Source organism: Vigna unguiculata, chromosome 9, assembly GCF_037176805.1.
Source record: "Vigna unguiculata cultivar grain cowpea cultivar isolate G323 ecotype 2 chromosome 9, ASM3717680v1, whole genome shotgun sequence".
NCBI lineage: Eukaryota > Viridiplantae > Streptophyta > Magnoliopsida > Fabales > Fabaceae > Vigna > Vigna unguiculata.
In genome coordinates, this window is record NC_140800.1 from 31,684,581 (window position 1) to 31,709,325 (window position 24,745).

At 31.5% G+C, this 24,745-nt stretch overlaps 1 protein-coding gene and 1 long non-coding RNA gene across 2 annotated transcripts; one reads left to right on the forward strand and one right to left on the reverse strand.

Annotated features, from left to right (window-relative positions):
- Positions 1-514: 514 nt before the first annotated feature.
- On the reverse strand, positions 515-1,862 carry LOC146883900 (uncharacterized). The gene is made up of 2 exons (XR_014984377.1): positions 1,614-1,862; positions 515-1,090 (listed from the first exon to the last, which is right to left on the reverse strand). It is a non-coding gene; the product is annotated as an uncharacterized LOC146883900 (long non-coding RNA).
- An 11,901-nt stretch (positions 1,863-13,763) lies between these two features.
- On the forward strand, positions 13,764-19,190 carry LOC114162752 (Leucine-rich receptor-like protein kinase family protein). The gene is made up of 3 exons (XM_028046719.2): positions 13,764-14,930; positions 15,847-17,451; positions 18,375-19,190. The coding sequence occupies exons 1-3, from the start codon at positions 13,982-13,984 to the stop codon at positions 18,950-18,952; spliced, it is 3,132 nt and encodes a 1,043-aa protein (XP_027902520.1). The 5' UTR covers positions 13,764-13,981; the 3' UTR covers positions 18,953-19,190.
- The last annotated feature ends 5,555 nt before the right edge of the window (positions 19,191-24,745 follow it).

Consider the following 24,745-nt stretch of genomic DNA (forward strand, 5'->3'; position numbering starts at 1 on the left):
TGAATTTAACTTTATACCAATTTATATAATTATTTTAAGTCTACACTTGTTTTTTACAATTTTATCTTTATTCTTACAATATTTGGATAACTATTTTTTTATGAAAACTGTTGTATTAAATGTTATTTTATTTTGACAGTTGTTTTTAGTACGTCAGACTAGTATGGACATTTATGCACCACAGTCACTATGTTTCTACAAGTTAACATAAAGGGGATTATATTATAAACTAACTAAAAACTATATCGCAAATATAAATTTTAAAATAATTACATAAAAATCGATAATTTTGTTTATTAATGAGAGCTGGCTGAATGATACTGTAAGTAAAAATCACTTATACTACCCGTGCATTTAAATTAAATAACCATTTTTTTTCACTTTTAAACTTAAGATAGTTATATAAACTTTTATTCCTGCAAAATCTTAGTGTTGTACACTTTTTTTTTCATGTTTGTTATACTGTAAAAATTAAATTCAAGAAGTGAAATCTGAAAAGCTGCTTGCCCAACAATAAACAAAAGACGATGTAGATTTCAGTATTTTGTTCTGTGACGACAATTGGCATATGTTACATGAAAAAATAATAATGGAACATTGAGTATTTGTCCTCGCCATTCTGGCATGTTTCTGCATAGAGTCAACGCACAATAATTTCCAGAAAGTTTTGGACAAACAAAAAGTTCCGTACGCTACACTGTGCATAAACTTTTTATAGAAACTATGATAACTAATCTGAAAAACACTTTTTCCTTTACATAGTTTTTGCAATTGACGGATATTGGATAACATAATTTAACTGCACAATTTGCAGAAAACACAGCAAGGAAATAAGCATATATTTCTAGTTTCAGACAAAGCACGAATCATTACAACTTACAACTACAGCACACTGTTGAGGAAAGAAACAAATTAGTGAGAGATGAATGACTTCACAACACAAACAATGAAGCAAAGTGTGTGATCATGTCTAAGGCAAAGAGTTGGTGTAGATGTAGTCTTCATTCTCCGAAACACTTTCTTCCAACCCACCATTTTTTCCTTCCTTGCACTCAAAATCTTCTTTTTCACTGCACCCACCTTCTCCCCTCTACACAAATAAACATGATAACATTAATTTTACTTTAAAAGACCTTAAGAAGTGAATCTTAATTTTAATTTACTCTTGTAAAATTGATTTATAAGACGAGAGTCATATTTACTAATAGATTGTAAATCCGGCTTATTTTCGGTTGATGTGAGATCTCTAATGCATTCTATTTATATTGAGACATATACATCTTAAACTAAATATTTAAACTGAGACATATACTTAAAGTTTTGGGTTGAGAGTGATGTTACTGTCTTATATAATTAGGTTCAAGTTTGATTGGTGTTGTATCTTTCCAGTAAAAATCTCCTCTGTAAATCTAATAAGTGGTATCAATTAGTAAACCTAACACCTGCAACCACTTATATAGTTGAAAATTTATCTTAAACGATTTGATTTGAGATCTCTCCCTTATAAGCTTTTTCATTTCTTAAAAATGCACAAGCTTAATGAATTACATTCAAGAAATAAAAGAAAAAACAGCCGATGTATATATATACATATGAAGAGTGGTAAAACTCACAACAGTGGTAGAACTCTGAGAACCCAGAAGTCGTCCGTTGGTAAGTTGTTGTCCTTGAACAACAGTGAAGATGAAAAGCAGGAAGAGAAGCAATGCTGGTTTGAAGAGTCTCATTTTCATTATTCTAACTTTGGAACCTTTAAAATGAAACTATGAAAGGTTAGAACTTGCTCAGATTAAAAGCATGATTCATCAAAAAAACAAAAAACAAAAAAAACAAAGAACTATAAAAGATTAGCTTGTTCTTATCACCATGTACGGTTACTTCAAAATTAGCGAATTATCTGTCTTATACAAATACATGAAACCACTCTTAGTATTATATCTTTAAACCTAGGAAGAAGAGCCTTTTAATCTATTAACTTTGCTCTTTATACCTTAAACTTTAATTTTATTTTTATTAGTACTTAAATCTTAATTTTTTTTAAGTTTAATACTTTTTTATCATTGCTTTTGTTTAAAAATGTCAAATTGGTCTTCTAATTTTTTTAAATTTCAATTTAGTCTCAAATTTTAAAAAATTGATACTATTTGATCATTTTCGTTAATTTTTTTGAAACGGATCAATAATTTTTTTATCAAAATTGAAATTGTTAATAAGGATAATTTGTTTTATTAGCATAATTAACATAATTATAGTGTCAATTTTGATAAAAAAAATTATTGATTCGCTTCAAAAAATTTAACGAAAGAGACCAAATTGCATTATTTTTTTAAAAATCGGGACCAAATTGAAACTTAAAAAAATTAGAGAACCAATTTGACATTTTTGAACAAAAACAGGGACAAAAAATAACTAAACCTTTTTTAAATAAGCATTTTGAAATTTTATTTTATTCTAATTATTTTTTAACATTAATTAACCTTTTATAAATAGTTTTTTTGCTATCATGAGTTAAATATTTCCATTGAAGATCAATAATTTTCTTCTATTTATTAATTTTTTTACCTATTAATATATAATAAAGTAGGATTTTGTAAATAAAAAAAAACCAGAAACTAATTAAATACGTGATTCGTCTGAATTTTTTTTTCTTTCAAGAGTTTATTTTTGTTGTGTACTTCTTGGGGATATTTTACCATGCATTCAATTCAATCAAGAGAAACACAATCTTAGAATAGACTTACAAAATAAAATATTATTATTTTTTAATGTAATAGTATAATATACTAAATAGTATAATAAAAGTAAAATAAATTTAAATTTTCTTAAAATGTCACTAAAAATAAAAAAATAAAGTCATATATGAAAATAAATAAATAAATCTAATACATAGCATATTTAAGTTCAACCACTATACTGGTTCACGCTCATATGGACAAAACCAATCTCCCCGATTAACAAGTTTGATTATTAAAACATAAAGACAAAGACAAACTTTAACAATAAAAAAATTTAAGGAATCTATAATAAATTTTGTTCTTAAAAGCACAATAGATTAATGATAGGTATTTTATCTATTAATAAAAATTTAAGTTTTAATGTGGGAATCTTGTTACTTTTGAGTGAGGCATACAACTCATTAAACTAAAAGATAAATAATAAGAGTTAAGGAAAAATCAAGAAAATATTATCAATTCGGATATATTTAAGTTGCTAACTTGGGCCTCCATCCATACTTGAACGTCTTCACTATTAAAGCCCAATTTAGTCTATTGCCATGCACTGTGTTAAAAATTAAAATATAGTTATCTACGACAAAAAATTGTTTGGTCATATTTGTTATATATCCTAATTTTCCTTATAATTTTACCAATACTTTAAATCCTAATACACAAATTATTTTGTATCTGCTAATTTGCTAAATATTACAAATTTTTCTACCTCGTTTTTTTTTTCTTCACAAGCCTGCTTCGATGAGTTTTTGCATATGTTATGTTTGTTGAAGTATTAATTGAAGTCGTAAACTTGAAATTGATAATATTATTTGCTGTAGCGGTGTTCCAATGTTAGTACAGATAACACTAAGGTAAATTATTAATGTTGTAATATTAGTAAATTTCATTTTCCTTTCATTTTCAAAACTTTGTATATTTTTAAAATTTGAAAAAGTTATGCATAGTATACAAGGTTAAGTGTCCTGATTTAATTGCTATTTATCCTAAGACAATTCATGTTATTTTTAAATTTATTGATGCATTTTTTTTTTGGATTTTTGAATTAAAATTAAAGTTACTTAAAAAAATATCATCTCATGATAAAAGAAAAAATTGTAAGAAATTTAATTATTAAAAAATTATTTTTCTTTTAAATTATTCTTTTGTTACGCAAATTTTCTTTTCTCTCAAATGACTGGTGTACTTTCCCCTCGAATCATTTGCAAAAGTAATAGATATTTAATTGTCATATAATTTCAATTATAATTTGATACTATATTCTATAAATATTTATACAGTTATAATTTTTCTTTAAAATTTGACTTAAAATTATGTAATTTTTCAATTAAATTTTTATTTTATTATAATATTCTTTGAAAACAAATTATTTAATTAATATTTAAAATAATGTAAATACAAACACAAATATAAATATATCTATTACCCAATACAACAGTAATAAGTACGATTTTTTCATGAATAAAAAAAAAATCAAATTCACTAATAAATATCAACTATTATCAATTATAATTTTAAATATTTACTTCTCAAATAAAATTACATTAAACATCACTATAAATACTTACTTTACATTTTCCTTACATAATCTTTGAAATTAAACACAATATTAACTATAAATATTTACTTTACATCTGCCTCACATGATCTTTGAAATCAGACAACATCGACAACGTTACCCTTAAATTTCTTCCAATCATGCAAGAGGTTATAGATATCAACATGGACATAACATCACGAAAACAAAATACAAATACGAAAAGAATAAACAGCATTGACTTATATTGTCTTATCAACTTTTTATCTTGATAAACAATTTTTTTTTTTTTAGAATGAAGTATTGAATTTACTATTCAAGCTTTGCGTAGTTAATATGATCACCTACATGCTTATGCCTGATAATAAAATAATAAAGATCAAAATATGGAGTAGATAAATAATTTAAATGTTATGTTAATAAAGTTCGTTACATACACAAAAAGACAAAAAAGAAAGTGTGGAATTGTATATTTTAAACAAATTTGTACTTGATTGTTTTTCTTCTTTTTCTTACAATATTTTAAAGATCCTTTCCTTAAATGAGTAAAAGAAATAGAAAGATAATAAATTTTATATGGATTTGTCTCAATCACCGAGCACTTGTCACAAAAAAATAAAAAAAATAAAATCGTATTATTCTTTTTAGTTGGTTTCCAAGCATATACTCTAAGTTAAAGTATTTTTAGTAGTCTCTCTATACACTCCCAATAAATAAAGAGAAAGTGTTAAAACCCAAACTTTAAAAATAGACAAATATAACATATAAGTTCAAAGTTTTCGGTTAAAACAATTGGAGAGAGAATAATATAGAACTTTTGTAAAACTTGAGTAGTGAATATATTAAGTGGGATTTTATTCTTTATTCTCATAAGTCCAGATTTTTTATTGATTTTTTTTTATGTTATTCTCTGTTGATCATTAAATATACACTGTGTTGATATTTTAAATATTTTTTAATATATTTTAAAACGTCAAAATTAACGTTAAATAATAGATTTGTTTCGCACAATAAAAAAACAACACATAAAAAAATCAACAAAGAATCCAAATTCACCATTTTTAGTCTAGGATATTTAAAATAGTAAATGTTAAATAATTAATAGATTTAAGATATAAATATTTATTGATAATTGATTTTTGAATGTCAGTTCGTATCTACCTAAAATATAACAAGGATAACGTTAATTAATATCTTACAATAACTTCTGAAAGATAAAGAAACAATTGATTAAAATGCTTTTACATTTTTTTTTTTAATGAAAACTTATATTTTTACATAACTCATATGGTGATAAATTGGGTAATATTGATATAGACTAGAAACTTAACGTCATGAAATGAGTTATTTAATTGCGTACCTGACATTTTTTTTAAGGAACATATTGAGTTAATGAATTTTCAGTTTTTATAAACTTATTATCAGGTTTGGATGTTTCCCAATAAGTGGCTTATTATGTTTTCTTTTTACACATATTAGATATATTATTTTTAATGAGCTTACAAGTATCTTAATTTCATTTTATTTTTGTAATAATACTTGATATGAAAATGCTTATTTTTATATAAAAAATATCAATGCTTATATGATATTAACTTGCTAACGAATGTTTGAAGACACTTGCAGATAATTTACAAAAGAGGGGTTATATCTAATAAATTCCACATCGCATAGGAGTTGAGGTCAAGTGAAGTTTAAATACTTCTTCCTTCCTCTATCTTTCGAGGTGTCTTTTAAAGACAAAATCGTGACAAAACTCCATACAAAAAAATGGACAATACCTCAAGAATGCAGTTGTTATTCTTAACAATGCTGCTGGACTTGTTGTCTGTTCCGGTACGCTCCAAAGCGGACGGGAACACGTTGGTTGAACCTAACGATGCTGCTGGACGTGACGAAGTTCCAGGCTCCAAAGCGAATAATACCTCGGAAACATAATGGTTGAACGATGGATGTTTTGATAGGTGGAAGGTCCTATTGATCATGCAATTAAGCAGGTGGATTGACTTCCTCATACCGAGCCATCCAACAGACAATTTGGTTGTCTTAGCAAGCTGGTTTTATCAGGGTTTGGGCCCGAGGTTAGTTTGTCCCTTTGAGAGAATGTCAGACTGGGCTTAAGGCTGATCCATTTTGTCTAAACGGTAACAATTTCTGGCGAAGGGTCGCGTCACATTTATCAAGGGCTCTACACTCCCTTACACATGAGTGATGATGATGAAAAGTCTTTTCTCTCCCTTCGCAAGGGTGACATGGCGCGATCGCGTCAGTGGATACGCGACTAAGGAGCGTTGGTAGCTATTAGAGCAAAATGTCATCAAGTGAAGCGTTTTGACTTTCAAGTCGTCTAAATATTGAGTGCTTTGTCCTCTTATTCACTTTTCCAAGTTTCTCTTCATGCCTTTCTTTCGTCTTTCGACTTTTGCCTCCGTCTCTCTGCTTGTGTCCTGTGCTCCCTCACTTTTGCGTCTCTATTCTTCTCTTTCTCTAGGTATGTCATTTGATTCATCTTCTGGGAGTGATGAGGGTAGGTCCCCGCTAGACAGGGAGATTACCCCTATATATGAGGGCTCTACTACCGAGACCTCTTCCTCTTTTGATAAGAGTGTTCCTCATTGGAACACCTTTATGTAGTTCCTCCCTTTACGAGGGCTTTATCGGGGGGTCATGTTCGCATCTCCTTTTTCGAGGAAGAAGGTGGTGACCTCTGCTCAAAAGGGTAAGGTTGCCGTAGTCGGGCGTCCTGCAAAAGGGTTTTGTTACCCTTTACTCCTGGGTGGCAGACGATGCTTTCAAGTATGACTCCGAGTACTTGATAGAGGATAGAGTGGAAACTTTCTTGGCCACCTTCCCTCTTTGCCTGGTTGGGCTTGAGGTCGTCCCATGTACCCCTAAAGATGGGGTTTACCATCGGCCTGGAAAGTAGGAGGACAACTTTGTTTTTGCGTACGAGTTCTTCAAGACCCTTGGGGTTTCCTTCTCGTTGTTTGTGTTTTAATGCGACCTTCTTTCCAGTCATTTAGTGGCCCCAAGCCAACTTCATCATAATAGTTGGGGCTTAGCGCCAAAAGAAAGTTGTGAGGGAGAACCCACAACAATAATAGATTTCATCCCCTCTACACAGCTATTTGTACCATCTCCTTCTGCCAATCATTGAGGAGCACCCTCTAGGCTTTCGCCTGAGTTCTCCCTCATTGTTAGATCCATAAAATCCTGCTCACCTATCGCAACCTCAACCGTTAAGGACTCTTGTAGGGGCTCTTCAAAAGGAATCCCCTTCCCCTAAGGAGGAGGTTCGGGGGTAAGCCTCGTTGTCGGGACAACGATCTCACCAATCACAACTTTCTCATATAATGAGTGCCACCCCTGAGGGACCCCTGTTGCTCCACCTTAACGGCCTCTCCAACAACCTTGACAATAGAGCTCGGATCCGATTAAATCTCTTCCTTTGTCTTCTTGGCAATAAGGAGTTTCACCATAGGAGGAGAATAAGCATGTTTAGCAAAAGCGTGCCTGACTTGTCCCGAGCTCACATGACCCTGGTTCATCCTAGCCTGGTCTGTCTCTAGACCTTGACATTAAAGATTTTAGATGTCATGATCCTGCAAAACATATAAGATCAAATCAATATACAAGCAGAGAAGAATGAAGATGCAAAAGCGAGGGAACAGAGGCAGTGGCGAAACCTTGAGAAAAAATTTTAGGGGGGCCAAATTATATTTGTTATATATAAATTATTTTCAATAATTGAATCAGAACTAAAGCTTGGTGCAATATCCTTTCAATATAGATTATCATAGTGATTGCTAAAAATCTAGTCTCCATCTTATTTTCCAACCTGTTCTTGATTATTTTCATTGCAAAAAAAAAGATCTTTAGCTATAGATTTTTCGGTTGTAGATGTAGAATTTTTTGTTCAAGTTCTATCACTGATGACGTAGACACATTTTCTTCATCTTCATTACAAGCCCTCCTCTTGAAAAAAGAATTTTTTTTCTCTTTACCCATAATTTTTCTAATATAAATTTGTCACCTCTCACCTATTTAGAAAAAGATAAAATTATGAATACCCCAAATTAAATCTTAAAATTAAGACTCGATATTTTAAGAAAACTAATAGCTTCTAAATTATTAATTTCCCTTACCTTATAGTAGATTCCTAATCTTGCTTTTCCCTTATACAACTTCAAAACCTAAAATAGTTCTATTTACACAAAGAAGAGTTTGATCAACAATTAGAACATGATTTTATGATCTTTGACAAATATAGATATGCCTAGAGTGTAAAAAAGTCACAAACAAGAGAAAAACATACTGGTTCAAAAAAAAATGGTAAAAAAAGAACTTACTCAAAAGAAGAAATTGTTTGGTCTAAAATGTTTCTTAACTCCTCAATTTTGTCGTGGTACAATTTGATTTTGAAAATATAAAAAAATGATGGTGAAAATTGAGATAGAAATAAGAGAAGAGAAAGAGATAAAGACACGAAAGAGAGAGAAATCAAATATAAAAGTAGAAGAAATTATAATAGAGAAAGAAAATATAATTTTTAAGTTTTAAATTTTTTTTAAACTAAATTAATATAAATAAAATAATAATATATAAATATATTTTTAAAAAATATATATAAAATATAATAAAATAAAAAATTGTGGGGGAGACATGGCTCCCCTCTGTCAACATAATGGTCCGCCCCTGAGCGGAGGATGCAAGCGGAGAGAGGAAGGCAAAAGTCGAAAGACGAGAGAAAGGCGCGAAGAGAAACTTATAAAATTGAATGAGAGGACAAAACACTCAATATTTAGACGATTTGAAACGTCAAAACACTTCACTTAACGTTTTCCTCCAACCACTACCAATGTTCCTTAGTCACGTATCCACCAACGTGATCATGCCACGTCATCCTTGCGAAAGCAAAGAAAAGACTTTTCACCATCATCACACATGCTCAAGGGGGATAAAGCTCTTGATAAATCAACGCAACCCTTTGCCAATAAGTGTTATCGTTTGGGCAAAAGGGATCAACCTTGAGCCTAGCCTAACGTTCTCTCACAGGGAAGGATTGGCCTCGAGCCCAAACCAAGCTAGCTCGGTGCAATCACCAAAAGCTCAGCTTGAGAAAACCAGCTTGTTAAGACAACCAGATTGTTTGTTAGATGGCCCGGTCTGAGAAAGTCGATCCACCTATAGAGTTTCAGGCTAACCATGAGACCCGTCGTGATCACGATCAACACCACACCCCTACATATCAAACTTTTGAGCTAAGGGGCTTATGTGCATTCCCAACTTAATTTGGCATGAAAATAGGTCCATTAATCATAATTAAGTACCCATTAAGTCTCCCCCTCATCAATTAGGATTGTGCATTAATTGGCCATATCTCGACAATTTAGATATGCCTTAATGACAGGTAAATAATTATTGTGATCAGTCCAACTTAATTGCAGGACCAACAGGTAGACCCTATTTATATTGGCTCCACTTTATGACACAAGGCATTGATCTTTTAAACACATAACATCCCTTGCATGTCATAATTCACAACTCTTACTAACTTGAGCATTGGAGAGTTTTCTGCAAGTGGATTCCCTCTCAGTGGCATCATCACGTGAAACACTTGAAGCAATCAGGACCTTCCACCTATCAAAACATCCACCTCAAGATTTGGGTAAGAACATTTTTCATATTACCGATTTAGATTCGCTTTTAAAAAAATTACGGATGGGATGAAATACTCAACTATAATTAAAGTTGTCAACGCCATTGGTAACTTCATATTGAAGTCGTAAATGTCATTGGACAATTCAATTTTAAAAATACTGAAATTGTATGTAACATATTTAACATTGACGACTTCAATATAATGAAGTTACGTACACGAAAAATAACTTAACCCCATCCGTAATTTTTTTAAAAATGAAATAGATCAATAATACAAAAAAAAATTTAACCCTTTTGTAAATTAACCCACACTTGCTGAAGTGTTAGTATGCAAACATAAAGTTGATACTAGGAAAGTGTTTATAAAAATTATCGATTACAAAATATTTATACAAAATATTAAAAAAATTAAACTTTTACATAAATACATTTTTGTCTTTTTCATCAACATATATTATTATCTTTATGATTGAGCTGGTTTTATTTTATTTTATTTTTTCATTTTCCGTTTTCTAATTTAAATAGTCAACTTATTATTTTTATTATAGAATTAAAATAAGTTTTGAAAAAAAAGAATCTTTAAGAACTAAACGTATATTATTTTTAAATCAGAATACAAAAATAGTAAGTTTTAATTTGAAAGGAGAAGAAAAACCGCCTAAATTGAAGGGAAAAAGATAACTAAGATTGAAATTTATTTTAATATCTTTTGTGAAAACTTATTTAAAATTTTTAAACGATATAACTATTTAATATAATATGAATAATATTTAATTAACCATTGAGTGTTTCGATAAAAGAAGAACTTTATTGTGTACACTGGTACTGTTAGAATAATAATAAAAATGTAAATAAATTTTTTATAATAATACCTTTTTAGGGTATTTTTTCAGTTAGTCTTTTCTAAATATTGGTCCTTGCCCGTGACATTGGATAAAACTAATTAATTAATTTTATTAAAGGTTTCAAATGAATTTATAAATAAATAGTACACAAATTAGTTTAATAAATATATTCTTTTAATGTTTAACTAGTAAAAGTACTTATAATGTAATGTGTGTTTAGTTTTTTTTATAATAATAACAAATAATTATTGTTATTGTTAGTAATATAATGTAAGATTAAATACAAATAATTTTTATAATCTATAACAATATATAAAGAGATTCTCTTCTTTTGTGTCTACATTTCAAAATACCAATTTTATCCTTTAAAATATAATTATTTATTAAATTTTTCAAAATTGATCAAAATTTTTACAAACTTTTTTTATAAAATCGTCTATATCTGCTTTCTCTTTTTCTCTATTTATCAACTGTCATTCTCTCATTTCTTCTTATATATTTCACTTTATTTTTAATAAATATAATTTTATTTTATATATTTTATATATTAACTTAATAACATTACATTATCATCACCTTTACTAATATAATATTACGTATATTTAAAAATTGTGTACACACATGCGCAACAGCGCTTGGGTGTGCGCTAGTTTTATTATAAATAACTTTTTATTATTATTTTGTAGGTAATTCTTTAGAAAAGAAATCTTCTTTTTATATAAATATAGATATTTCTTTCTCCAAAGTTTATGAGTATTTTTATTGTAAATTTGTGAAAAACTAAATTTAAAATCATCTTATAAAAATTAATCAATTAATTTGATTTGTATTTTTTTTTGTAAAATATTAGGGTGTAGGATTTTAATAAATTTATTTTTATTTAATTAAATTAGTAAAAATAATAATTTTTATAAGTGAATTTCTTAAAATAACTAATATATATAATTTTTAAATTTTTAAATTTTAAATACAAAATAGAAATGACATGACTCTGAACAGAAAAAAAAACATGAAAAAGAAAATGAAGGAGAGAGCTACTTTTGGATGAATTGGATGCGAATAAATGAACTACTCAAGATTAAATAGAAAAAAAAATATGAATAAACAAGTTCTTTAAAAGAAACATACACAACATGTAGTATCATTATTGAATTTTGGAAATTGAAATTAACAAGGACTATGGATTATGCGGGGTGACCAACTAAAATACTCAATTATGTCACGTTTTTTTGACTTACAAACTGATTCGTATGATCCACCCCACACTATTATCCTTAAATTTTTTTCTTATGATGATTTTTTTAATGCATAATTAATTAATTTTAATAAAGATATAAAGTAATTTTTTATCAAAAGAAAGTTTAAAAAATAAATTAATTTTGATTTAATGTAATTAACGTGGAAGTTCATGACACATGATATTCGAAAGTCAAATGATTTTATTAGAAAAAAAGACATGATGTAGTTTCAAGGAAAGATGGAATAATATTTTAGTGCGGATAATCTGTAAGACACTTTAAACTTTAATAATTCAATTCAAGCTCATTGAAATTATTCAAGGAAGCAAAGTTCCTTTATTCATTTTTTTTTTCCATTCACAATGAATTTTATTTTTCTCAATTTTATTTACGTTTTTTATCCTAAATATTGTTATTGTTATTTTTTTGGGTGACATGCAAATTCAAAACTACAAAAGTTGACAACTAATCAACGTGGTTTAATAAATAATAAATCTTAAATAGTGATACCCAAAGATACACCAATGTCATTTTCTTTATTAAGGAAGTGGTAGCAATGAATAGGAAAGAGTATATAGCAATGACTTTTAGGATCTGTTGATGGAGAATGAGATGATTGATCATTGAAATCAATGGTCGAAGATACAAACCCCATAACATGTGTTAATGGAAGATAAGATAGGAATATAATATAATAGAATAGGTGTGTCATTATTCTATTTGCACCCTCCCACTCCTTATCTGTCACTTAACGCCGTTTCTTTTCATCTTCTCCCGTCGTCAAGTCCCTCTCTGTATTTAACTTCATTCTTTACCGTTTCAACCCTTATGCTTTTGGCCTTTTCTGTATATTCATTATTCATAAAAGCCACCATCAGAATAAATAATTTTAATTATTTAATATAAATGTAATTAGGCAATTACCCAATCAGTGCACTGTGTGGTGAATCAAGTTGACATAATTAAATTGAACAATTTTGTATTAATTGATTGACATTTATTATAATATTATTGTAAAGGATAGTTTGTGTAGGAGTTAGCGAAAGACTAAAGAAATAAAATATTTGGCAACAAGCTGTCATTACCTGTAGAGTATAAGTATAAAAAATGTTGATTTGTTAATAAATAACGAAGACATTGATTCAGCAATGAATGAGTAATGCGCTGGTATAGAAAGTGTGTGAAACTTAAAAAAAGGGAAGCATTAAACAGTTATTAATTTTGTATTGAGAAGTTAATTAATTAATTAATTAAATTTGAGATTTACCTTTGGAAGAAGGACCACAGAGTATTAAGAGAAGAGGGATAAAAAGGGAAAGGAAGAAGAAGATGGTTAGGCGGTTGGGTTTTTATTGAGGATGATTCGTAGTGAAGTGTAACCACTGACTCTGTTCGGAAAAAGACGAAAAACATAAGCACAACCCACGCCCACAAACCTACATAACAAACACAACAAATTATTAAGGCCAGACACACGGTGACGCCGTTAATTGCATGTGACACCAGACATACATGGACGGAGAAACGGAACAGAAAGTTGCCGTTGGTAACCGAAGAGAGAGGACGAAGAGGTTGTCCTTTACAGACTGTAGTTACTCGGTCGCCCCCACCAACCAACACTCTCCACCTGACCCCTCCCATTCTCATATTTCTCTATCTTTCTTTTATTTTTTAAATTTTTAAATCAAATATCAAATATCTATAATAATAATAATAATAATAATTAAAAGAAAAACCAAACCCTACTCCTGCTACTACACTACACTTTCTCTCTGCTCTTCTTCCTCCATCTATCATCCAATGTTAATGTTGTTGATGTTAACTTCTTACCCCTAGGGTTCCTCTTTCTCTCTCTACCCTCTCTCTCTTTCTCTCTCTCTCTCTCTTTCTCTTTCTCTCTGTAGATGAATAATTAAGGTGTCTCTGTCTCTCTTTCTCTTTCTCTTTCTGCTTCCATCCACATTGACTCCGATGAATTCCCCACCCAACCTCTTCATCCCGCTTCTTCTTCTTCTTCTTCTCTTCTTCACTGTCTTTTCCGCTTCTTCCTCCGCCTCACTCCCGGAGCTTCGATCTCTCATGGAATTCAAGAAGGGGATAACTCATGATCCGCAGAACCTTCTAGAATCGTGGGCTCCGGCGGCGGTGGCCGAGGCCAACGCCGCCTGTCCTTCTACTTGGCAGGGCATTGTTTGCGACGAGGAGTCCGGCAACGTTACCGGAATCGTCCTCGACCACCTTCGCCTCGGCGGTGAGCTCAAGTTTCACACTCTCCTCGACCTCAAGATGCTCAGAAACCTCTCACTCTCCGGCAACGATTTCACCGGAAGGTTGCCTCCTTCCCTGGGGTCGCTCTCCTCCCTCCAGCATTTGGATCTTTCGCTGAACAAGTTCTACGGCCCCATCCCCGCGCGGATCAACGACCTTTGGGGTCTTAATTACCTCAATTTGTCCAACAACCAGTTCAAGGGCGGCTTCCCCAGTGGCCTCTCCAACCTTCAGCAGCTCCGAGTTCTCGATTTGCATGCCAACGCTCTCTGGGCGGAAATTGGGGACATCCTCTCTACGCTCCGGAATGTGGAGCGCGTGGATTTGAGTCTTAACCAGTTCTTTGGCGGACTTTCCCTCACTGTGGAGAATATTTCTGGATTGGCCAACACAGTACATTTTCTTAACCTCAGTAACAACAACTTGAACGGTCACTTCTTTAAGAACTCCACCATTGGCCTGTTTCGCAACTTGCAAGTTTTGGACTTGAGTAATAATTCCATCACTGGGGAGCTTCCTTCTTTTGGCTCATTACCCGCACTTCGCGTTCTTAGGCTTCCACGGAACCAACTGTTTGGCTCCGTGCCCGAGGAGTTGTTGCAAACTTCAGTGCCACTGGAAGAATTGGATCTTAGCGTCAACGGGTTTACCGGTAACAAAATCTCTTTCAAGTTTTTGTGGAGGCAGAATTGCCACCATTTAAAGCTCTGGTTATGGGAATTAGATTCTTGAAATTTTATTATTATTATCTTTTGTTATATTCCGCCCTCTTACTGCTTGAACCTACATGGGAAACTGGTAAGGTGAAACTTGCGCGGGTGTGCATTTGATTGGTTGTTTGTGTGCATGCGCATGCAGTGTTGTAATGTTAGATGCCCGAGAACCGGAGACCTTTATTTTTATCTTAGAATTTCTTTTGCCGAAGAGGCGACTGGCTGTGAGTGGAAGGGGACAGTTTTTTTAGTGAAAGTTCATGATGTTTTGCATGTGCTTGAGTGGAAACCATGATGCATGCAGCTAGAATCAGTATGTGTTTGTTAGTAGGGCGAGAGAAGGGAGGTCCGGTAGGAGATGGGGGCAGAGAGAGAGAGAGAATACTATATAAAAGGAGAAATGGTGCTTAACTCAATTACGTTTCTTTTTATGAAACGTTCTTTATGGATGGTCTTCCTTATCTCCAGTAAGGAACAGTTAGTTTGACTTCTCTGCATACCTGGTGTTTGGCTTTTTTATCACATTTGCTAGTGCAGTGATGACTTATGGTTTTAGAATTCGCGTGCTATATTTTCTCTCTCTATGAATTTATAGTGTTTACTCTTGGCTTTTGCAAGTGCCTTTATTCTACTGACTATATATCTTTTAAGGCTACTGTTTTTTCATTTTGCAATTGAATTTACTTGTTTCAAGTGTATACCAATTTGGTTCCACAGTTGTCGGGAAATTTTGCTTGAGTATCTTTTAACTAATTAAATAAATGATAATTTATCATGGTTTATGAAGAATTTGAGAGAAATAAGACGGTAAATTCAGTACTCCGTTAATTTATTTGCGTTTCTTTTTGTGTACAGGCTCAATAGATGCAATCAACTCTACAAGTTTAAATATTTTGAATCTTTCATCCAATAGTTTGTCAGGATCCTTGCCAACTTCTTTGAGAAGATGTACTGTCATTGACATTAGCAGAAATATGTTATCTGGTGACATTTCTGTCATACAGAACTGGGAAGCCCCACTGGAGGTTATTAATTTGAGTTCAAACAAGCTGTCAGGATCCTTGCCCCCTACTTTAGGAACCTATTCAAAATTGTCTACAGTTGATTTAAGTTTAAATGAGCTCAAGGGATCCATTCCACGAGGTTTAGTTACTTCACCATCAGTGACAAGACTGAATCTTTCTGGAAATCAACTTACAGGGCAACTTCTGCTTCAAGGTTCAGGAGCCAGTGAGTTACTCCTTATGCCTCCTTATCAACTAATGGAATATCTTGATGTATCTAACAACTCCTTAGAAGGCGCCTTGCCTTCTGAAATAGATAGGATGAGTGTCCTCAAACTGCTGAATGTGGCTAGGAATGAGTTTTCCGGACCACTGCCTAGTGAATTGAACAAACTTCTTTATTTGGAGCACCTTGATTTGTCTAACAACAAATTTTCTGGAAATATTCCTGATAAGCTTTCATCCAGCTTAACTGTATTTAACGTGTCCAATAATGATCTATCTGGTCGAGTTCCAGAAAATTTGCGGCAGTTCTCTCCTTCATCCTTTCGCCCTGGAAATGCAAAGTTGGTGTTACCAAATGATTCTCCTGAGACTTCTTCGGTGCCTGATAACATTCCAGATAAAGGTAGACGTCATAGTTCAAAGGGTAATATCAGGATAGCAATTATTCTTGCCTCTGTAGGTGCTGCTATTATGATTGCTTTTGTTTTATTGGCTTATCATCGAACACAACTAAAAGAATTTCATGGAAGAAGTGAGTTCACTGGTCAAAATACCAGAAGAGACGTCAAGTTAGGAGGACTTTCGAGGTCTTCCCTCTTCAAGTTCAATACAAATGTTCAACCCCCAACAACCTCATTGAGCTTTTCTAATGACCACCTCCTGACTTCCAATTCGAGGTCACTCTCTGGTGGACAGTCAGAGTTTGTAACTGAAATTTCTGAGCATGGCTTAATGCAGGGAATGGTGGCTACTAGTTCAGCATCTGTAAATCCTAATTTGATGGATAACCCTCCCACTTCATCTGGAAGGAAGTCTTCTCCTGGTTCCCCATTGTCATCCTCACCCCGTTTCATAGAGGCTTGTGAAAAGCCAGTGATGTTGGATGTTTACTCACCGGATCGGTTGGCTGGGGAATTGTTTTTCCTGGACTCTTCCCTGGCATTCACTGCAGAGGAATTATCTCGAGCACCAGCTGAAGTTCTTGGTAGAAGTAGCCATGGCACTTTATATAAAGCAACTTTGGACAGTGGTCATATGTTGACTGTAAAATGGTTACGGGTGGGATTGGTGAAACATAAAAAGGAATTTGCTAGAGAAGTTAAAAGGATTGGTTCTATGAGGCATCCAAACATTGTTCCATTGCTAGCATACTATTGGGGGCCTAGGGAACAAGAAAGGCTTCTTTTAGCTGACTATATACATGGGGACAATTTGGCCCTTCATCTCTATGGTAATAGTTTGCTTTTCTGTCAACATATCTAAATTCCATCCCATACATTTTCAATTTTGTGCCTTTTTCATGGATATTTTTCTTTGCTTGCGTTTGTCATGTCCTATGGTCTTTCGTTGTGCTATACTTATTATTTTTGGACGTTTTCCGTTTAGAAATTAGAAGTACTTTCTGGACAGAACTTGGGTTTAGTTAGTACCTTAGGTTCTTTTAGTTTTTTTTTTTTAATCAAAATTGGAGTATTACCTCAGTATCCGTGCAATAAAGGTTGGCATTACTTATTGGCATTGATTGTCTTGGTGAAGCTTTAATTTTAGTTAGAGAACATCAAGACTCAATAGCACTTAAGACGAAGCTTTAATATCCTTATACCTAAGCATCCAATTATATTTCTTGAATTGTGTATAAGAATCATTGTGTGGATTTTGTGGCCTTGACTTTCATTGCCTCTTCATGCTGCTCTGGGTGTAGATATCATATAGCTTGTTCAAATTGGACCTGCTATAACGTCTTGTTTCTTTTTTCATTTGAAATAAAAAAAAAATGTTAAACAGCATGATGCTGCCTTCAATCTTATGTCATTTGTCAATTTTCACCTGCCTTCTCCCAATAGCTGGCAGACAAAGGGTCATCTCGGATAGTGGTTTGTAAGTCTTGCTGCTGTACAGGCTCCATGGCTCTATCTAGGTGTATTGTAGAGTTTTCCTTGGCTATTTCTTGGTCTATTGCAGAGTTTCAGCCTTCAGCCTGTGTCTGTCTAAGTGTTGGGGGTATTTTTTTGTCATGGTATCTTTGAGGTACAGCTTGTCAGACAGTTAGCATAAATCATATTTAAAGCTCTCGAATTCTCTGCTCAGGATTTTTTTGACACGATATGAGCTTTTTGTTAGCTGAATGTAATATCAATGTATCTGTTTGCACAGAGAGCACACCCCGAAGGTACTCCCCATTATCATTCAGCCAGAGAATAAAAGTTGCTGTTGATGTTGCACGATGTCTTCTATACCTTCATGACCGAGGACTTCCCCATGGAAATCTGAAGCCCACAAATATAGTTTTAGCAGGCCCTGATTTCAGTGCTCGTCTTACGGACTATGGTCTGCACCGGCTGATGACACCGGCTGGAATTGCAGAACAGATACTCAACCTTGGAGCACTTGGATACCGTGCTCCGGAACTTGCTGCTGCATCCAAACCGGTTCCATCGTTTAAGGCGGATGTGTATGCTCTTGGTGTGATCCTAATGGAATTGTTGACAAGAAAAAGTGCAGGTGACATAATATCAGGGCAGTCAGGTGCTGTTGATCTTACAGATTGGGTTAGGCTGTGTGAGCGAGAAGGAAGGGTAATGGACTGTATCGACAGAGACATTGCAGGTGGAGAAGAATCCTCCAAAGAGATGGATGAATTGCTTGGAATATCTCTCAGGTGTATTCTCCCTGTAAATGAGAGGCCTAACATCAGACAAGTTTTTGACGATCTGTGTTCAATATCCGTTTGAAATTTTTGTACATGCGTCTGGGAATTAGTTTTTATTTTTGGTTCCTCGACCCATTGTTGTTATTTGCTCATTCTTTGTATCCATCTTGTCTCTCCTCTTAATTGGTTTCTTGCCTTATTTTGGGCTCATCATTATATTCTTTTCTCCTATTTTTCTCTTTTATTAGAAAAACAAAACAGTATTTCTTGTAAAGCGACAATCATTGATTAATCGACAGTGTTTGTGTTTTGATTTGAAACGGATTTGTTTCAATTCTTTTTCTCTTTACCTCCAGTGTGTACTCTACTTTTTTGGACCTTTTCTTTTATGTTTTCTCGTTGAAATCTTCGAAAAGTAAATATTCGTTGTTAAATTCTCAGTCGATCGGATAATGGTGAATCAGGCGTTTCCTGACCAATACGGCCGAACAGATAAGCTTTGTCTTTATTTATTTGATCATAAGAATCATAGCATGTGCGGTTAGTTATGTAAAGTCTTCGGTGACAATTTCAGGAATTGATTTTTCAACATTGTGTATGTTTTCTTTAGACCATAATTTACGCATATTACAGCCAATCACGCCTAATTCAAATATTGATGGCTGAATATGTATTCAATTTTTCTAACAATCATCGATTAAAAACGGTAGTCAAAATAGATTACTATTAGTATTTGGTCTTAATATAGTAGACTACATTTTATATATTTCATTTAGTACAAAAGATGGAACTGATTGATAGGATTTATGACCCTAGTTTGTTAGTTGTTAACATTTTTTCTGCTGTCTAAGACCTACAGAATTGTTGAATAAAAGTGAAATTACGCAATTCATATTTCGCAGTTTTTTCTAGCTTTTATATTTTTAAATACTTAACAAATTAATGTCAATAGTACTTATCCGTTACTTGTCGTTTTTAAATGTTGTTTGGATAAAAATACGTTGTCATCTGCTACCCGCTATTTTAAATATAGTTTTTTTTTTTTAAAAAAAAAACATCAATCCCATTTGAAAATAACATTTTGGTCACACAAAATATTGATTAAAATTTTAAAAAATTAACTAAACTTAATATAATATAGCTAAATCATATCAAATCTTACAAGGATGTAATTGTAAGAACATATTCGTTACTAAATATTATTCTCTAAAAAAAATAGTAAAGAAAGTTAGTTTATATGACAATGGATTAATAATTATAAAATAAAGTAATAAAAGTAAATTAAAACAAAATAATGAAAATTTAAATAATTTTTTTTTTAATAATAAAATAAAAGAGTTATAAATAACTTGAAGCAAAATAATAAAACGTTGGCTAATAAATAACGGTTACACAAACCATGGTTATCACTGAGAACTCTTTAAAGAAGTTGAAAAACCTACATTTTCTAAGGTAGAATTGGTAGTGGAGTATATTGCAATAAAAGGAAAAGGAATAGTGGTAATTGAAGGTCAAACTAGTTTGAAATTGATTTTAGATGTTTTATATGTTCCTTAAATTAACCAAAACCTTTTTTAGTGTTCCTCAATTGTTTGAAAAAGATTATAGGTGTTGGTTGAAGACAACTGCATGATTAAAGATTCAAAAGGCATAAAAGTATTTAAAGTTTGAATAAAAGGCAAAACCTTTGCCTTGGACTTCATGAGCGAAGAATAAGTTGCATTGCACAAAGAGCTCAGCAGTACAATATTTTGGCATAAAAGATTGGACCATTTTCATAATATTGTTCTAATATTCATGAAGAAGAATAATATGGTGAAAGACATGCTCGATATAGAAGAAGAACTCCCTACATGTATTGCCTGCCAATATAGAAAGCAAATAAGACTCCCATTTCCACAAAATAAGACTTGGAAAGGCCAAACAAAAACTACAATTGGTACACACAGATGTTGGATGTCCTGCGACACATTATCATTGAATGGTAGTAAGTACTATATTTTTTCATTGATAAAACAAAAATGTGTTGGATTTATTTATGAAGCTTAAATATGAAGTTGTTGACATTATTTGGAAGTTTAAAACTTGGGTGGAAATTCAATCATATCTGACAATAAAACTAAATATACCTCTAAGAAAGATGCATGTGTAAAACACCAACTAATAACCCTTTATTCACCTCAACAAAATGACATTGCAAAAAGGAAAAATAAAAAATTATGGAGATGACTAAGTGCTTGCTTCACAACAAAGTGTTGCCAAAAAATTCTGGGCGGAAGCTATAAATAGGACAATATTTTTATTCAATAGGTTACGACAAAAGCTTTACAACAAAGAATTCATTTTGAAGCATGGTATGATTACAAAGTTGAGCTAGTTAATTAAAGACATTTAGTTGCTTGTGTTTCTTTTATATTCCTCATATTAAGAGAGACAAATTGGACAGGAAAGAAAAACCTGAAATTTTTGTGGACTATAACTTAATTTCAAAGGCCTACAAAATCTATATCCCACACAACAACAAAGTAATTGTTAGTAAGGATGTAAAAGTCTTGGACTTTGATTGTTTGAGCTAGGAAGGCAACAATAAGCTTGAACTTCAGGTGGAGAATGAAGATGTGGATGATGAACATGTTAGAGGAACAATATTACTTTCTTACATCTATTAAAGGTATGTAATGTTGTTATCATGAAACTTGTTGGATATGAAGAGGCTTCGACTAACTAGAGGTTGATAAATGTTATGAAAGTGGAGCTCAACATGATTGAAAAAAATAAAATCAGATGTGGGAGTTGGTGGTCAAACCTAATTATAAAAAAACCATTGGAGTAAAGTGGATTTATAGAACCAAGTTTAATCATGACAATTCTATGAAGAAGTATAAGGCACGACTTGTTGTCAAGGGATATGCCTAAATGTTTGATTTAGATTTCTCTAAAGATGAGGTTCTTGCTATCCCACTCCTAGAGGTTGGAATGTTCTTATTAATGTACTTCATGAAGGAGATAAAGCTAATGAAGATCCTTTTTTTTTTTTTTAATTTGAATAATTTATATTACATGAATTAAGTTTGATGAATTATTTAGAAATTGATTAATTTTGTAAACTTAAAATTTGATTAAGTATTGTCAATGAATTAATTTTATTTTCATGGATGTGTGTTTGGTGATATTATATTTGTATAAAAAATAAAATCTACGATTTGTGTTACAATTTCACGATTTACGATTGAGATCTTCACGATCCTAAACATAATCTTGATTTTAATTACCTTGCTTGAAAGGCAGTGACAATGGAATTCATAAGTCTCCTAAGATATGTAGCCATGAATCCACATCACCTTTCCATTGGTAACATCTGTTAAGTTCTTTACTTTTTCATTGCAAAGCTATGATCATCATGCTCTACCTTGATGGTAGTGTTCTTTGCTACATGTCTATGTGGAGTGACCGTCTTGGTCATGATCTATCTAATTGTAAAAAATTACAATAGGATGCCACTGTAATTTCTAGTAGGAAGAAAGCAATTGGTACAAAAATACAACAACATTATCGTCCTAAGGTAGTGGACCCTATTGTGGGGAAGATATTAGCACCACACAATGTTCGTCTAAGATGACTTCCTTCAATTAAGTGAACAAAATAAAAGTAAATTTTTAATATATTTGTTTTCCCTAAAAATTAAAACAAAACCATGCAAATGGTGAAGAGAAAAAATATTTATTTGGAATCAGAACTCAAATTCGCATATTAAAAAGCACTAACAAAGGACAATAGCAATTGATATGGTGATTAAGTGATTAAGCAAGTTCAAGGAATATTCCCACTGAACATTAAGATAACCAAGGTTATTTAGATGTAAAATGTCCATAGATTTATATTTTAATAATTTTTTTTGTTATTTAAAAATATTAATACATATATACATACATACACACATGCATGATGGTTCAAGAAATGACAGTTAAAACCATCATATTTTGCATATAAAATATTGCAGTTATGTAACTATCGTATTATGCTGTAAAAATTGACGATTTTAAACAACAACCATATTAAGACTACTACAATTTACATTATTTTTTTAATGAAACCTGAACAATAGCAAACATATTGTTTAGAGGAAAAGTAAAAAGCTTGAAGAAACTATTGTATAAAAAATAAAAAGAATACTAATATAAATATTAAAAATGACTATCATCCATTGTAGTTGGTAAAAAGTCGACAATTTTCAAGAATTAAAAATAGTCTCAAATGTTAAGATGAGTTGGTATCAAGATTATCTATGCAATCTATCTTTTCTTTTTATCATGTAAAGTTGTTTTCATAAAATATTGTTTCAGATAGAAAAAATAAATCCTTTATGACTAACTTAATTAACTTTATAAAATCGGTTATTTTTTAAGATAAGATTTACATCTACCTATAGATGGTAAATTTATTTTATCTTTAATCGATATGAGATTTCAATATAGTCTCTCCACTTTGAAACATAATTGAGTAAGAGAAATATTTATGAGTGATTCAATAACGGTCTGATAGCTGATAGTATGATAATCCAACAAGTACTAAGTTCTCATAGGATATGTTTTAAACAACTTTTATACTATTTTAAATCGTAAACCTAATTTAATCTTATAAAATTGATTTATGTACCGTGATTTGCACCTATTTATTTTCTGAATTCAATGAGAGAATTGGTCTTCAACCTCAATTTTGGCATCGTTGTTACCTTCCTTCAAACTTCACTCACTTCTTGCTGAATGAATAATGCTTACAACACTGCTGGTGTGACAGACATGTAAGGAAACTGTCATCCTTTATACAATTTCTAGGTTCTAAATGTTAAAGTGGTCCACTTCATTTACGACAATTACAAAATAAGTCCAACAATTTTTGCCAAACTAGTTACCACAATTGGGCCTCAAGTTATCTTTTTGGCCCAGTTATACAACATTGTTTTAGTATGCTTTATCTATTTTGGGACTTCAAATTTAGGTTAGGAACAGATAAAGGTGTAGCGTTTGTCTTTTTTCTTTTTTTTTTTAAATCTTTTATATGTTATGAAGAGGGTAAGTTATAAAAAAATAATTGTTTCTATTCTATCTTTTTATACTTCCATTAGAAGAAATCAAGTTCCTAAACCAACAAAATCTGCATCTCTCAACTATATGTTACTAAATTTTAATGGCTAAACTAATACTTTCAACACATAATTTTGAAAATAATAAAATAAAATAAAATTGTACCAATGTATAAATATTACATATTACTAGCGTAAACACAGGCGCTATCGCACCTGTATGTACGCATTTTTTGAATTATGTTTATAATTGATGATATTGTAATGTTATTAAGTTAATAATTGATGATATCGTAATGTTATTAAGTTAATGAACAAAATAAAAGTATATTTATAAAAATTAAAGTGAAATGTATGGAGAAAATATGAGAAAAATAATTGTTGATGAATAGTAGAAGAAAAAAGAAGAAGGAGATAAGTAAATAATTTTATAAAAACTTGTAAAATTAACCATTCATTTTTAAAAATTTAATAAATAATTAAATTGTAAAGGGTAAAGTTAAAATTATGAAATGTGGATACAAAAGAGGGAATCCCCTTTATATATAGTTATAGATAATATTATTTGGGCTTCTTACTAGTTTTACTCATCTATATTGACTAATTTTTTCAGTAGCTTCATACCTTCTTTCCTTGTTTGAAAACATTATGGACTGCATTATTTGGAAATTTATTTTAGTTTGTACAAAATTTAAAAATATATTATACATTGTATAATTTTGAAACGTATTATAAATTAACAATTTAAATGAATTTATAGAATTAATAGTATATTTTGGAGTACACAATTTA

Coding starts and splice junctions, on each gene's coding strand:
- LOC114162752 (XM_028046719.2), top strand. CDS start 13,982: ATGAATTCCCCACCCAACCTCTTCATCCCGCTTCTTCTTCTTCTTCTT. Junction 14,931..15,846: donor TAGCGTCAACGGGTTTACCG/GTAACAAAATCT, acceptor TTTTGTGTACAG/GCTCAATAGATGCAATCAAC. Junction 17,452..18,374: donor TTTGGCCCTTCATCTCTATG/GTAATAGTTTGC, acceptor CTGTTTGCACAG/AGAGCACACCCCGAAGGTAC.